The 14,068-nt window shown below is 42.2% G+C and overlaps 1 protein-coding gene and 1 pseudogene across 1 annotated transcript; both read left to right on the forward strand.

Moving 5' to 3' along the window:
* Positions 1–668: 668 nt before the first annotated feature.
* Positions 669–1,786, forward strand: LOC103224983 (olfactory receptor 2A7-like). Its single transcript, XM_007979126.3, has one exon. It carries the CDS (start codon positions 851–853, stop codon positions 1,784–1,786), a length of 936 nt encoding a protein of 311 aa, XP_007977317.2. The 5' UTR covers positions 669–850.
* Positions 1,787–8,006: 6,220 nt separating this feature from the next.
* LOC140709317 (olfactory receptor 2A12-like) lies at positions 8,007–8,940 on the forward strand (annotated as a pseudogene).
* Positions 8,941–14,068: the final 5,128 nt, after the last annotated feature.

The raw sequence follows: 14,068 nt of genomic DNA on the forward strand, positions 1-14,068 counted from the left end.
AGACATCTGCTTGCACAGCTTGGACCTGAATACCAGTCTTGTATATGTAGAGCCATGCAGAAATGCAGCTAAGATTTATTGAACACATATCACGTGTTAGGCCTTCTTGTGTGATAATTTCCATGCCAAAATATTATTCAATCTTCACAGCAAACCTGGAACAGAGAGACAATTATTCTCATTTTGCACTTCTGGAAGCAATCTCAGAGAGGTTGGGGGAAGGGTAAATGGCTTGTTCAAGGTCATTCTCTCAGCAAATTATACCGGCCGGATTTAGAAGTAAGTGTTCTTTCTACTACACTGTGGCCTGAGATCAGGTGGGTGTGTAGTCAGAGAGTGTCTTGGCCTGTAGACAGACTGAGGGTAAAATTAAAGTGATAAAAAAATATATATCTTCAAAGGATAATGTGGGTATTCTCATTGTTACAGGCCTCTGAAATTTTCCAACTTGCATAAAGTCAATACACCAATATTTATCTCAAAACGCCCGGTGGCATGAAGAAAATCCAAGTGCCTCACTAAGGAGAGGAGGATGCTAAGGGGAATTAGAGACCGGCTAGTTCAATGCTTTCATTTCACAGCTGGAGAAACTGAGGCTGAGACAGGTAAGTGTTGGTGGTTTGGAGGTACAGCCAGTGCTAGATGTGACTCCTCTTCATAAATCTCCTGGGAGTGGTGGCAGTGGACAAGAGCAGGTAAAATTGGCGGTATTGTTGGGGATTATCATGTTTCAGCTGAACTGGGCATTGACCATTACCCAACCCCACCAGTGACCCCAGCTCGAGTGCAAACCTTAGCTAGTTCCCTGCCTGAATTGGTGCCTTTCTTTTTCACTGAGAGGTGGAACATAATGCAGGAGCCCAACCAGTCCTTTGTGACTGAATTCATCCTTCTGGGCTTCTCCCTCAGCCCCAGGACCACTCCTCTGCTCTTCTCGGCCTTTCTGATGATCTACCTGTTGATTATTCTGGGCAATGGCTTGATTGCCATCCTCATTTGCCTGGATTCACACCTTCACACTCCCATGTACTTCTTTATTGGCATCCTGTCCATGTTGGACCTGGGCTACACTACTACAACTGTGCCCCAGATGTTGGCACATCTGGCCAGTGAGAAGAAGACAATCCTTTTCACGAGCTGTGTGGCCCAAATGTACATTTTCTTGGTGCTAGGCATCACTGAGTCCTGGCTCTTTGCCATTATGTCTATAGACAGGTATGTGGCCATCTGCCACCCACTCAGGTACAAGGTCATCATGAGCCCTTGGCTCTGTGGGGTAATGGTCATTTTTTGTGGACTCTGGGGTGTCACCTCTGCCCTTGTCTACACAGTCTTTGCCATGCACCTGCCATACTGTGGCCCCAACAGAATCAACCACTTCTTCTGTGAAGTCCCTGCAGTCTTAAAGCTAGCTTGTGCAGATACCTCAGTCAATGACCGAGTAGATTTCATTCTTGGTTTCAGTGTCATCCTGATCCCACTTTCCCTCATCCTTCTAATTTATTTCAACATTTTCATTGCCATCTTAAAGATACGTTCAGCACAGGGGCAGCTAAAGGCGTTCTTCACCTGTGCCTCCCATATCACTGTGGTCACCATGTTCTCTGTGCCAGCCATGGTCATGTACATGAAGCCTGGCTCTCAGTCCTCCCCGGAAGAGGACAAGAAGCTGGCTCTGTTCTACAATGTCATCTCTGCCTTCCTCAATCCCATCATCTACAGCCTCCGGAACAAGGACGTGAAGAGGGCTGTTCTCAGGGTGACAGGCTGGGGCACGGCCTTATAATGAGTCCCTGGAGTAATAGCTGGGGGTCAGAGAAATAAGACTCATGGTGCACAATCACTGCCCCACACACTTATCACATGACCAGCAGCACCAGTGGACACTCCCACTCAGCTCTCAATCTCAACTCCACACAGGTCTGTGGGAGACAGTTCACTGTTTGGCAGACCAGACCCTGCAATGTCTTCCAGGAACACCAGGCACAGTGTTCAGCCACTTCACATGTACTATTTCAATTAACCATCAGGACAATGCTTTGAAATAAATACTATTATTATCACTGGTTTCTAGAAGAGGATGTAGGCACACAAAGCTTAGATAACCTGCTCTTTGGGTACATAACAGGTGTATATTTAAAAAAAAAAAAAGATAACTTGCCCAATGTCACTCTGCTAATTAGCAGTAGATTTGGAACTGGAGCCCAAGACTGATTCTAGTGACCATGCTCTTAACCATTATCCTGTCTTTGATGTAAAGTAATGGATCCATGGTTAGTGCTCAATGAAAATGCATTCTATTCCTGCCCTGTTTCCCCACTGTAATGCCATTTCAAGTGACACAGACTAAGACTGGAAGAGAAGCACATGTGAGGAAGATAATTTAAGAAATGTTCATGTGTTCTTTATTTAATTTTTCCTCCTTTCCATTTAACTTTGTGCATTTCAGTTAACATATCACCAAAGAGAGGATTGTGGTTGTGGTGGAGTGGACAACCTGGGTAGAAGCCCTCAAGGAGTAAGACCTTAAGAGTAGTTCTGAGAGAGAAAGTGATAGAGAAGTCATTGGACTGAAAATTCATCTTTGCAATAAACTCACTTTCATATGATTAGTATAACTTCATAAAGTCATTAACCCAGTATTTATTAACTCCTACCCATGCCCTGTGCTAAGAATTGAAGAAAGGTAGGACATTGTTCTCCTCTTTAAGGAATTCCACAAACGAGAGTATGCACCGTATAGGTATGAGAAGTAATAGAAGCACCTTCAAGGAAGACTTTTATGATTAGAATTTTATCAAAAGGAGAAAACAGGGTAGAGAATTACAACCAGATGAGTAATTTAATAATAGTAGTAAAAGCAAATGATGTTTGTTGCTCTAGTGCTACATACATCTAAAGTCTCATTTAATCTTCACAAAAAACTTCAAGGTATGTGTTATTCTCCCAGTTTTACAGATGATAAATTGGAGGCTTGTTAAGGTAAACACCTAGTTTGTGCTGTTGGTTAGTGGCAGGACTGAACTTGAATTTTCTTTGACCCCAGAGCCTCTGCTGCCTCCTTGATACAGTCTGCCTCATAGACCACACCTTTGTGAAAGTATCTGGAGTATTTGGAGTATGGGAATGAGTTGGTTTGTCTTGAGCTGCAGTCAGCAAACCTTTCCTGTAAGGGGTCAAATAGTAAATATTTTTGTCTTTGTGGGATACATATATAGTCTCTAACACAACTTCTCAACTCTTGCTGGAGGGCAAAAGCAGACAAAGACATAATGAATAATATTTGCAACCATATCAAAATTCAAAAACCATTCCAAGCTAGAAATCCATATAAAAACATGAGCATTGAGCAGGTCTTGCTAGGAAGGCAGAAAAGTAACCCTTTCTAGGTACCAATTATAGTCCCCAAGGGAGCTCCATATTTGCAAAAATACAATAAGACAGTAGAAACTTTAAATTTTCATTACGGTTGACCAATATGTTATTTCAGGCTTACTTGGTTCCCATTATTACCATATTACTTTGTTTTGTCTCTAGCTTCTGCTATGAGGTTGGGAACCTACTGAGAAGTCACCTCTAAAATTATAAATTCTCTGAATCTTCATGTCATTGAGCTTTAGAAATTCAGGATGTTTGTGGTAAATGGGACTTTTAAAGTCATCCAGCCTAACTTTACATCCAAAATAATGACAGTACTTTTGAATAATATGGCCCTGTAGCTTATTCTTGGATGCCTCTAAAAATGGAGAGCTCACTATTTCACTCTCTTCCAAACAGCAAAATATTCTATTATTTGACAGTGTGAATCACCAGGGGTATTTTTTTTTTTTTTTTTTTTTTTTGTAAGTTGAGCTTAAGGTTTGCCTCCCTGTAACTTTTACAAATCATTTGTAATTTTTCCCTCTGGAAACATACAACATACATGTCTCCCTTTTTTGCATGACAAACTTTGAAATATTTGATGAGATCTCTCAAGTTCTTCATAAGTCTCCATGCTCAAATTTCTCAGTCTCTTTTCTCTTCTTTAAATAACATGGTTTCATGGATCCTTTATTGATAAACTCTCTTCTCTGGATAGACAAACTCTCGTTTGTCATTTTTACTTTTAAATTGTAGGTGCAAGAATCAAAAACAGTACACTGGGCATCATTGGGCTCTTTGCCTAACATTAATTAAATTTCACTTTCATCAGTTGTAAGATGCAGTCAGGAGTGGGTATTGACTTTTTGACTTTATGGGATGACTATAGAAAATGTATGCAAACGGCATGTGCTAGACCCTGTTTAGAAATCTGGTGAGAGCTATATAAATCCAAGGAAAAGCCCCAAAATGAGGTCCACACAATGGGAAGGAAGCTGCATAAGAAGTAAGGTTCAGCACCAAGGATAGCTCCAACACAAGAAACTCCAGTGCTTGTGCCTCGGGGCACAGCTCAGTTCCGTTGGCTCGTTTATCCAGCGTGTCTTTTTCCAGTGTGCGCTATCCTAGCATCTGGCAACACACAATGAATCAAGAAGACAGGATCTTTCTATTTTTGTGAGGGAAACTGATAATTTAGAACCTACATAGTACATTGGAAGATGCTAAATGCTCCTTTACGAAAGATTAAACAGGAGATAGGTATAGGGAGTGAGATGTTTCCATACGCAGAATGGTCAGGAGAGACTCAAGTATTCCTTAAGAAGATGACATTTGAGCAAATACTTGAAGGAGGTGAGAGTATGAACCATAAAGATATCTTGGGAAAGAGAATTTCCAGCAGTGGGAACAGTAATTGCAAAAACTCTGAAAAAGGAGTATCTCTTGTGTGAGGAGCAACCAAAGACTGCGTGGGGAACAGGCAGTGAGGCAGGAGAACCGGGTCTGGAGGCAGGGAACCTAAAGCCGATTCTTGCTGGCTTCCTAGAACTAAATCAAAAGGAAAAACCCCACCTATTCATGCGGAAGTAACGAAAGGATCAGAGGCTACTCCTTTTGCAACCTCCTTCCCCTTTCCACTTCCTGACAGAGGAAACATGAAAAGTGCCTCTGATTAGTCCCCTCCCACAACCAATCAGAAAGGTCGCAGTCCTAGTCTTCATTTGCATAGGAATGTAACTTTGTAACTTCACTTCAGCCTCTGATTGTTCACCTCCCACAACCAATCAAACTAGTTGGGGGCCACTACTTCATTTACTTAGGGTATAACCAAGTAACCAACAAGAAACCTCTAGAGGATATTTAAACCCCAGAAAGTTTTGTAACCAGGACTCTTCAGCCATATTCTCAAGCCCACTCCCACTCTGTGAAGTGTATTAATACTTTCAGTTCAATAAACCTGTGCTTTTGTTGCTTCAATCTTTGTTGCTTTGTTTGTGAGTTTTGTCCAATGCTTTGTTCAAAATGCCAAGAACCTGGACGACTGATAGTCAAGACCCTCCGCCAGTAACAATAGGGTGAGAAGTGAGAGGTAGGAGGTGAGGACAGGGAGGTGACTTATCAGGACTTTGGCTTTTCCTGAGAGATACAGAAACCCACTGGAGGGTTTTGATAAGAGAATTTACATTTTCTGGCCTATATTTAACAGGATCACTCTAGTGACTGTTCTAAGAATAGACTCTGAGGAAAGAGAGTTGACACTATGGGACTATTTGGAAGATATTGCAATATTTCTGATAAGATGGCAATTTGGACTGGTGGCAATGGTGGAGATGGAGAGGTGATTTTTCCTGGGATGTATCTTTGAAAAGGAACAAATAATATTTGCCTATGTATTGCATGGGAGTGGTGGGTATGGAAGCAAGAGAAAAGTTCAAAAGACTCTGAGGTGCTTTTTTTTTTTTTTCATTTTAGCCACTGAAGGGATAAAATTGCCATTAACTGAACTGAAGAAGACTGTAAGAGGAGCAGGTTTATGAGGGAAGACTGGAAATTTGATTTTAGAAAATGTTGTTTAACTCACCTGTTAGATATTCCAATGGAGATAGATATCAAATAGGCAGTTGAATAGATGAGTTCAAAGAAAAGATCTAGGATGGAGGTATACTTCAGATTTTTCAGCACATAGTTAGCTTTCAATGCCTAGGTTGTATCCATAATTAGAGTGAGAATTCAAACTCAGATCCTGCTAATTCCAATGCTATGGCATACTGCCTCTAACATGAGAATTAAATATTTTCCTCATCCATCTGAGCTGGGGTCCTGTCCCTAACTTTATGAGGTATTATTTTAATTCAAATTGATAGCTATCAGCCTTTCACTTTCTGTATAATATTTCAGATATTGAAATTCTGATCCAAGGTTTGGGGGTTTTCTATGGAAAAACTTGACACTCTGCAATGCTGTGCAACATGTACTTTCTGTCCCCTAAAATTGTGACTACACAAGTCACTTTTCTCGAACAATGTCGCTTAAAGGGGCTTATTTCATGTTTTGTCCTGCTAAACCCTACATGACATTTGATGGTGTGAGAGACACACTTGATCTTAATGTGGTGGTGAGAACATGGGACTTGGAGTTTAAGTCCGAGATCTATCACTTACTATAATATCTATCTGACCTTGGATGGCTGATTTTGAAATTTTCATTTATGAAAATGAAAATGGTGGTGCTGACCTCCACAGGTTGTGGTAATAATCTAACAGGATCACATTTACTAAAACATTTTATACAGCACCATTTTATAAATGACAATTTCTTCTTTGGAATCTGGAAAATGTGACATATCCAGATGATAGAACTCTGTTACAGCCATTTAAGGACCAGGAGAAGCATAAAGAAAAAAGGACTGGTCAGTAATATGCCCTCTTGTCCCGGCTGCCAACCTAGGATCAAGGACTGAGTCCAGATCAGACTGAAGATACATTCTCACCCACCACTCAGTTCTATCCTGTGAACAACATGGCTGTGGAAGATTCCTTACTAGGTTTTACAAAAAGCTTCCAGACATGCAGTGATATGGTTTGGCTGTGTCCCCACCCAAATCTCATCTTGAATTCCCACATGTTGTGGGAGGGACCCAGTGGGAGGTAGTTGAATCATGGGGGCAAGTCTTTCCCATGCTGTTCTTGTGATAGTGAATGACTCTCATGAGATCTGATGGTTTTAAAAAGAGGCGTTCCCCTGCACAAGCTCTCTCTTTGCCTGCTGACATCCATTTAAGACATGACTTGCTCTTCCTTGCCTTTAACTATGATTGTGAGGCTTCCCCAGCCACACGGAACTATAAGTCCAATTAAACCTCTTTCTTTTGTAAATTGCCCAGTCTTGGGTATGTCTTTAGTAGCAGTGTGAAAACAGACTAATACACACAGGTATCTCATTTCCAGGAAATGTGTTTCACCTTTTTGAGCACTACCACGGGCACAGAAATTTTCTCTATGTCTAAATTCTTGAGTCTCTGAGGCCAACTTTACATGTCAATTTGTTCTTTACAGTTGTGATCACTGCAGGTATGACTGGGAAGGTGTGGATGAAAGGATAAATGTTCTAGGAAAAAGATTCCTTTCTCTTCCCAAAAACATTTATTTAAAGTTTCCCTTTTTTCTGAAAATGTATAGTGTGTGAGAAAGGTACAGCGTCAGACAGAAAGAAAACAAAGAGAAGAAACTGGATTTTCTATTTGCTTGTTTTTTTATTTACTGTCATTTGCAGCACCTATAGTCTTGATACTTGAAAGAACAACTTTTAAAACTACAGACAGGTCTAGAACTTTCTGGCTTGCTATAAAACATTTGCTATGAAACTAATTTATGCTGTGTGTGTGTGTGTGTGTGTGTGTGTGTGTGATCTTCAAAGAAAGACTCATCTGTACAATTCTCACAACAGAGCCACTGAAATTTTATTGGGGTTAGTCAATTGGACAAACCAGCAAGTATTAATAGAATTCCTACTAAGTGCTTAGAGCTATGCTAGGCCAATTTGGATAAAACATTCTCCAACTGTGCAGGTAGGTATTTTGGCTTCAGTCCCTGCTTCTGTGATCTTACACAGTGTTCTCCCATTGCAACTGCAAGGGCATCAAGAATATGTCCTCTTCTTTCCTCAGAAGGAAGGCCACGCATAGTGAAGTCTGGAAAAATCACAGCTCTGTAACTGAATTGATCCTCCTGGGCTTCTCCAGAAATCCCAGGACCAACTGAACTCTTTTTCTTTCTCTTCCTCTACTTATTTACAGTCCTGGGCAATGGGCTCATTGTTACCATGATCAGAGTAGACGCACGCCTCCACACCCCCATCCATGTATTTCTTCTGGATCTCAGCTATGCCGCCACCACAGTGCCACAGATATTGGTCCATTTTGTAAGCTATAATCAAGCTATCTCCTATGTTGAGTATGTGGTCCAGTTGTACATTTTCCTGACTGTGGGCATCATTGAGACCTAGATTTTTGCAACTGTGGCCTACGACAGGTACGTTGCCATATACTATCCACCCAATTTTGAGGTCCAGATGAGCCAGACCCTGTGTGTACTCCTGGCAGTCAGATTTGCCTTTCATGGTCTCTTCTTCTGTGCCCTTGTATACACAGTCTTTGCAGTGAATCTGCCCCAATGAGACCAACCACTTAAAAAAAATTCCTGCTATCCTGAAGTTGGCCTGTGCAGACACATCCCTCAATGACCAAATAGACTTTATCTTGGGTTTCATATTGCTCCTGATCCCATTATCCCTCATCCTGGCCTCATATGTTTGTATCTTCATACTATTCTAAGGATTCACTCCATCAAGGGTAGATTATGATCTCCACATATCACTGTGGTCACCATGTTCTGTATTTCGTGCATGCTCATGTACATGAAGCCTGGCTCTGAAGTCTCTCAGAGGATGACAAGAAGCTGACTGACTCTGTTCTACAATGTCGTCTCTGCTTTCGTCAACCCCATTACCTACAGCCTCTGGAAGAAGAATGTGGAGAGGGCTTTCCTCAAGTTAATTCAAATGAGTGAGGACATTCAATAGATCATGGATAAGACTGTTTGCAGTGCTTCTGATCTCTTGTCTACACCCCTCACACTTTCATCGAAGTCATTAGAGTGAATAAGGACTCTCTGAATCAGCAAGATACTTAGAAAAAAAACACTTTCATATTAACTTGCCAATGAAAACATTAAGGAAGGACTCAGAGAACTTTATTCAAGGTCATTGACCTTCTGTGGCTTTGGAAAATTTATCTGACTTCTCTGGGATTGAGTTTCCATATCTGTAAAATGTGTTTTATGAAATTCACTGTGCCTAAATAATAATAGCTAACTTTATTGAGCTTTTCTATATGACGGTCACTGTCTAAGTGCTTTATATGTACTTATTTTCATTCTTATAATAACTCTAGGCAGGGTGCAGTGGCTCATGCCTGTAACCCCAGCACTTTGGGAGTTAAAGAAATAATATGTACAGTGCTCCATTTCCAAGACAAAGTGCCTTGAATTGGCGTAGGCCAGAAAACTACAGAAGAAACAGGATATACTAGGCCCCTACTTAGAAAGTCGATGCCTGCTTGTCAGGGCCCCCTCCTTAGTTGCTATCACTCAAACCAAAGAAGTTTAGTCTAAGATGAAAGTTTACTAGCCTGCAAAACAGCTCACTTTGTCTGTTCTTATCAGCCTGCTCAGCTACTTAGGTCATAAGTCAAATACTTGAAGAGCCCCTGAGCTAGCTAGGATTGCAATGTATTGTGGGCTGCAACAAAAGGCAGCAGGACAACCCTAAAGAAAAACACCTAAAGCCCCAACAACTAATAGGTGATGTCTGGGAAGATTATGACCCCATAGTATGCAGCCTATGAGGAAGCAGGGGAGGGACCTGCACACTAGGGGATAAATTGCTTGTTGAAACCATGCTGGGTATGCCTGCCCATCAGACACCTGATCTTGCATGATCGGGACTTACAAAAGTCTCACTTTTGCTGTTCTCCAGGTCTCTGCATCCATTCTTTGGGTTTGGATGGGTGAGTTTGTTTCTCACAACTTGGTGGCCCATACAGGGATCTCTGTGCCTGCGTGGAGTAAGACAATGGCTGAGAGGGGAGACGTGTCCCACCCGATATAGGTGGCCTGCTCTGCCCGGGTGTCCCAGCACCCCACAGAAGCCATAGACAAACCCAAGAATGTTATTCAGGAGACAACGGAGGTGACAAAGGGAGAAAAGCAGGCACCCCGGCAACCAGGCAGCCTCGTGCATCAGCCAAGGTAGGAAAATTGGACGATAAGTACTGCCTTGGTGGTTGGGCATTTTCAGAGGTCGAGTGCGTGTGGCTGAGACGTATCTTAGATACAGAGCTAGTGTGAAGTCCCAATCCATGGTTCTCCTGTGAGGGAAATGGCTGGAGACGGATGAAGCTATTCTCAGGGTGTGCAAGAAATCTCCAGTAGGGGTGGGCTGAGTACACAGGGAATAGCTCAGACACAGAGACTAACTGAAAATGGGAAATAAGAATTCTAGGCCTCGGGAACAAAGGTAAGAGGGAACTAAAGAGACCGCCTCTGAAGTTCCCCCAGATAGTCCACTGAGGAGAATGCTGCAGGTTTGGACCAGGGACAAGTAAAAGCAAAAGATGATTAAGTATTGCTGCTTTATCTGGCCCAAAGTGCCCATTCATCAGCCTTCAGTCTTTTGGCCTAAGTTTGGCTCAGATGAGGTTTGGGTGTGCCAATCTTTAATTCTCTTTGTGAATGATAAAATCCCATCCTCACAAGAGGAGATGGGTTATGCTCTTTGTTGGATTAGTGAATTAACTCCTATGTTCCCCCTTTAGGAGAAAGAAAAAGAGCATAATAAAGAGCCCTGACCCAGTGAAAAGCCCTGGGATACCCTAACATGCTGGCCCCCACCCCATACATCTCATAATGTAGAGGACAGGGAGATAGGGGGGCAACCGGAATCTGGGGGTCATGAAGGAGCTAAACCCAGTGCTCCCTTAAATCCTTATCCAAACTTGAGGAAAGAATTAGAAGAATGTAAGAAGGACATTGAGAATTTCCCTATTCCTTCTAAACAGCAGGTGTCTAACATGTACCCGCTTAGAGAAGTCCCTATGGGACAGGGAGAAGTTGGATTTGTGAGTGCACCTCTAACAAGTACTGAGATTAGGAATTTTAAAAAGGAAATGAGGCCATTCTTGGAAGATACCTTTGGTTTAGCAGAGCAGCTAGATCAATTTTTAGGACCCAATTTTTATACTTAGGCTAAGATTATGTCAATCATTAATATGCTGTTTACTGGGGAAGACAGGGGAATGATTAGAAGGGCAGCCATGACCATTTGCGAGAGATAGCATCCTCCTGGGCAAGGAGTCCTGCCAGCTGAGCAGAAATTCCCAAATGTGGATCCAGATGGGATAATAAGGACCCCAGGGATTGGGTCCAAATGCAAGGCCTTACGGAGCTAATAATTAGAGCGATTAAAGAGTCCACTCCTAGGACACAGAATGTCTCAAAAGCATTCAAGATTCAACAACAACAACAAAGAGGAGACTCCCTCTGCATTTCTACAGAGGCTCAGAAATCAAATGAGACAATATTCAGGATTAGATCTGGTGGACCCAGCACGGCAGGGCCTTTTAAAGGTTAATTTTGTGACTAAAAGCTGGCCTGCTATTACTAAAGAAACTGCAAAAGATTGATGGATGGAATGAGAAACTGATTGAGGAATTACTGAGGGAAGCTCAGAAGGCTTTTGTAAGAAGAGAGAAAGAGTTAAGCTGCTGACCCTGAAGGCAGGGGAGAGCCGGAGGCACAGTTATATGTGGGAACCGGCTGCTGAAAGTTGTGGATGAAAACTGTAGCTAACTCTTTTATTGTTTCGGCAGAGTTGTCGTCTTTGCATATGGACCAGGGGAGCCAGGGCACAGGACAGCTCAACTCTTGCCAAAAGAGAGAAAGAGGAAGAAACTGAATGTGAGGGAGAAAGGAATGGGATGACAGAGAGATAGAAGAAGAAAATGAGTGAGAGACAGAGAGACTGGAAAAACAGAGATAAAAGAGGGATACAGAAGGTGAGACTGGGGAGAGAGAGAATGTAAAAGGAAGAAAGAGTATGAGAGAGAGAGAGAGGCTGTAAAAAATGGGAGACAAAGAGACAAAAGTGCAAGTAAGCAGTAGCTGTCACAGCCCTACTGGTAGAGGAGAGTTGGAAGTTGACCTTTGGTAGGGCCCTGGTAGTGAGCATCCCACATCAGATTAGGAATATATTAAATCAAAGAGCTGGCAGATGGTTGACTGATTCCCAAATTTTAAAATATGAAGCCATATTACTAAAAAAACTTAATAATTTGGTCTTAACAACAGATACTTGCTTGAATACAGCCAGTTTCTTGTGGAAAAAAAGAGAATAAGAAGCCATCAGAGCATAAGCGTTTAGATATCATAGAATATCAAGCTAAAATTAGACCAGACCTTAGAGAAATTCCACTACATGATGTGACAAGGCAGTTTGTGGATGGGTCATCCCGAGTAATAGATGGTAAAAGACACAATGGCCATGCTGTCATTAATGGAAACAAACAATCCTTATGCAGAAAAGGTAAATTACCCAATAACTTGTCAGCCCAAACCTGTGATATATGCTCTTAACCAGGCCCTAAAGCTCCTAGAAGGCTAAGAAGGCACTATATATACTAATTCCAAATATGCGTATGGATTAGTACACACCTCTGGAAAGATCTGGACAGAGCGGGGCTCAATAAATAGCAGGGGGAAAGAATTGGTACATAGGGAATTTGTTAAACAAGTTTTAGAAAGCCTCCTGCTTCCAGCAGAGGTAGCTATAGTTCATGTAAGTGGCCATCAGAAAAGAAACACTATAGAAGCTGTAGGGAACAGATTTGCAAATAAAGCTGCTAAGCAAGCCTCTCCCTGAAAGAAGTTAAATTGTTTAGCCTATCCCCAGATATCCCTAAGGTAGTATTGAGACCCCAATTTTCTAAAGAGGAGGAGGAAGAGCTGGGCAAGATAGGGGCCACTCAAACTGAGGATGGGAGGTGGGTGCTCCCTGATTGGGGGGAAATGATAAACCCAAAATGAAAGAACTGATGTCCATACTGCATAAGGGACGTCACTGGGGTTCCCAGGCCATGTGTGACACAATACTCAAAAATTATGGGTGTATAAAACTTTATACCCTTGCTAAACAAGTGTGTGGGGGTTGAGTGACCTGCCATAGAATAAACAAAAAGGTAGTTAGAAAACAGACTACCGGAGGGAGACCTCCTGGGTTAAGGCCATTTCAAAGCATTCAAGTAGATTTTACAGAAATGCCCCAAATACGGAGACTAAAGTATCTACTGGTAATGGTAGACCACCTCTCCGGCTAGGCGAAGGCCTTCCACCTCCCAACGGCCACCGCCAGGAATGTGGTCAAAGTAATCTTAGAACAAATTATACCAAAATTTGGCCTGGTAGAAAATATTAATTCAGACAATGGGAGCCACTTTACCTTGAGGGTGGTAATGGGAATTATGGAAGGTTTACACATTAGATGGAATTACCACACCCCTTGGCATCCCCCTTCCTCTGGGAAGGTAGAAAGAATGAATCAGACTCTCAAAAAGCATATTATTACACTAATCTTAGAAACTAAAATGCCTTGGACCAAACGTCTCCCAATAGCACTCCTTAGGATTAGGACAGTCCCAAGGGAAGACTTGGGATTGTCCCCTTATGAATTATTATGACTCCAGTATTTAGGTAGGACTACTGACCCTCTTACTATGGAAACCAAAGACCAATTTTTAGAAATTATATACTGGCCGTAACCTCCACCCTGTCATCCCTTAGGTTGAAAGGACTTCTGACTCAAACCCTGCCTCTTGAATTCACGGTTCACCACTTCCAGCCTGGTGGCTTGGTGCTAATTAAGACTTGGAAAAAAGACAAGCTCCACCCAAGCTGGGAAGGTCCCTGTCAAGTGCTCCTGATCACTGAGACAACCATCCAACAACTGAACAGGGGTGGACACATTACATTACAGTCAAGAGACTGGTAGAAGAACCCCTGGAAGGAAGGGAAAAGAGTGAATGGGAAGTGTACAGATCACCTAAGGAACCCTTAAAGCTAACTCTAAGGAAAACCTGGAAGGAAGCTATGAGCAGGCT

This window comes from Chlorocebus sabaeus, chromosome 20 (assembly GCF_047675955.1).
Source record: "Chlorocebus sabaeus isolate Y175 chromosome 20, mChlSab1.0.hap1, whole genome shotgun sequence".
Taxonomy (NCBI): Eukaryota; Metazoa; Chordata; class Mammalia; order Primates; family Cercopithecidae; genus Chlorocebus; species Chlorocebus sabaeus.

What these genes read in the sequence shown, in the direction of transcription:
- LOC103224983 (XM_007979126.3), top strand. Translation starts at nt 851, where the DNA reads ATGCAGGAGCCCAACCAGTCCTTTGTGACTGAATTCATCCTTCTGGGC.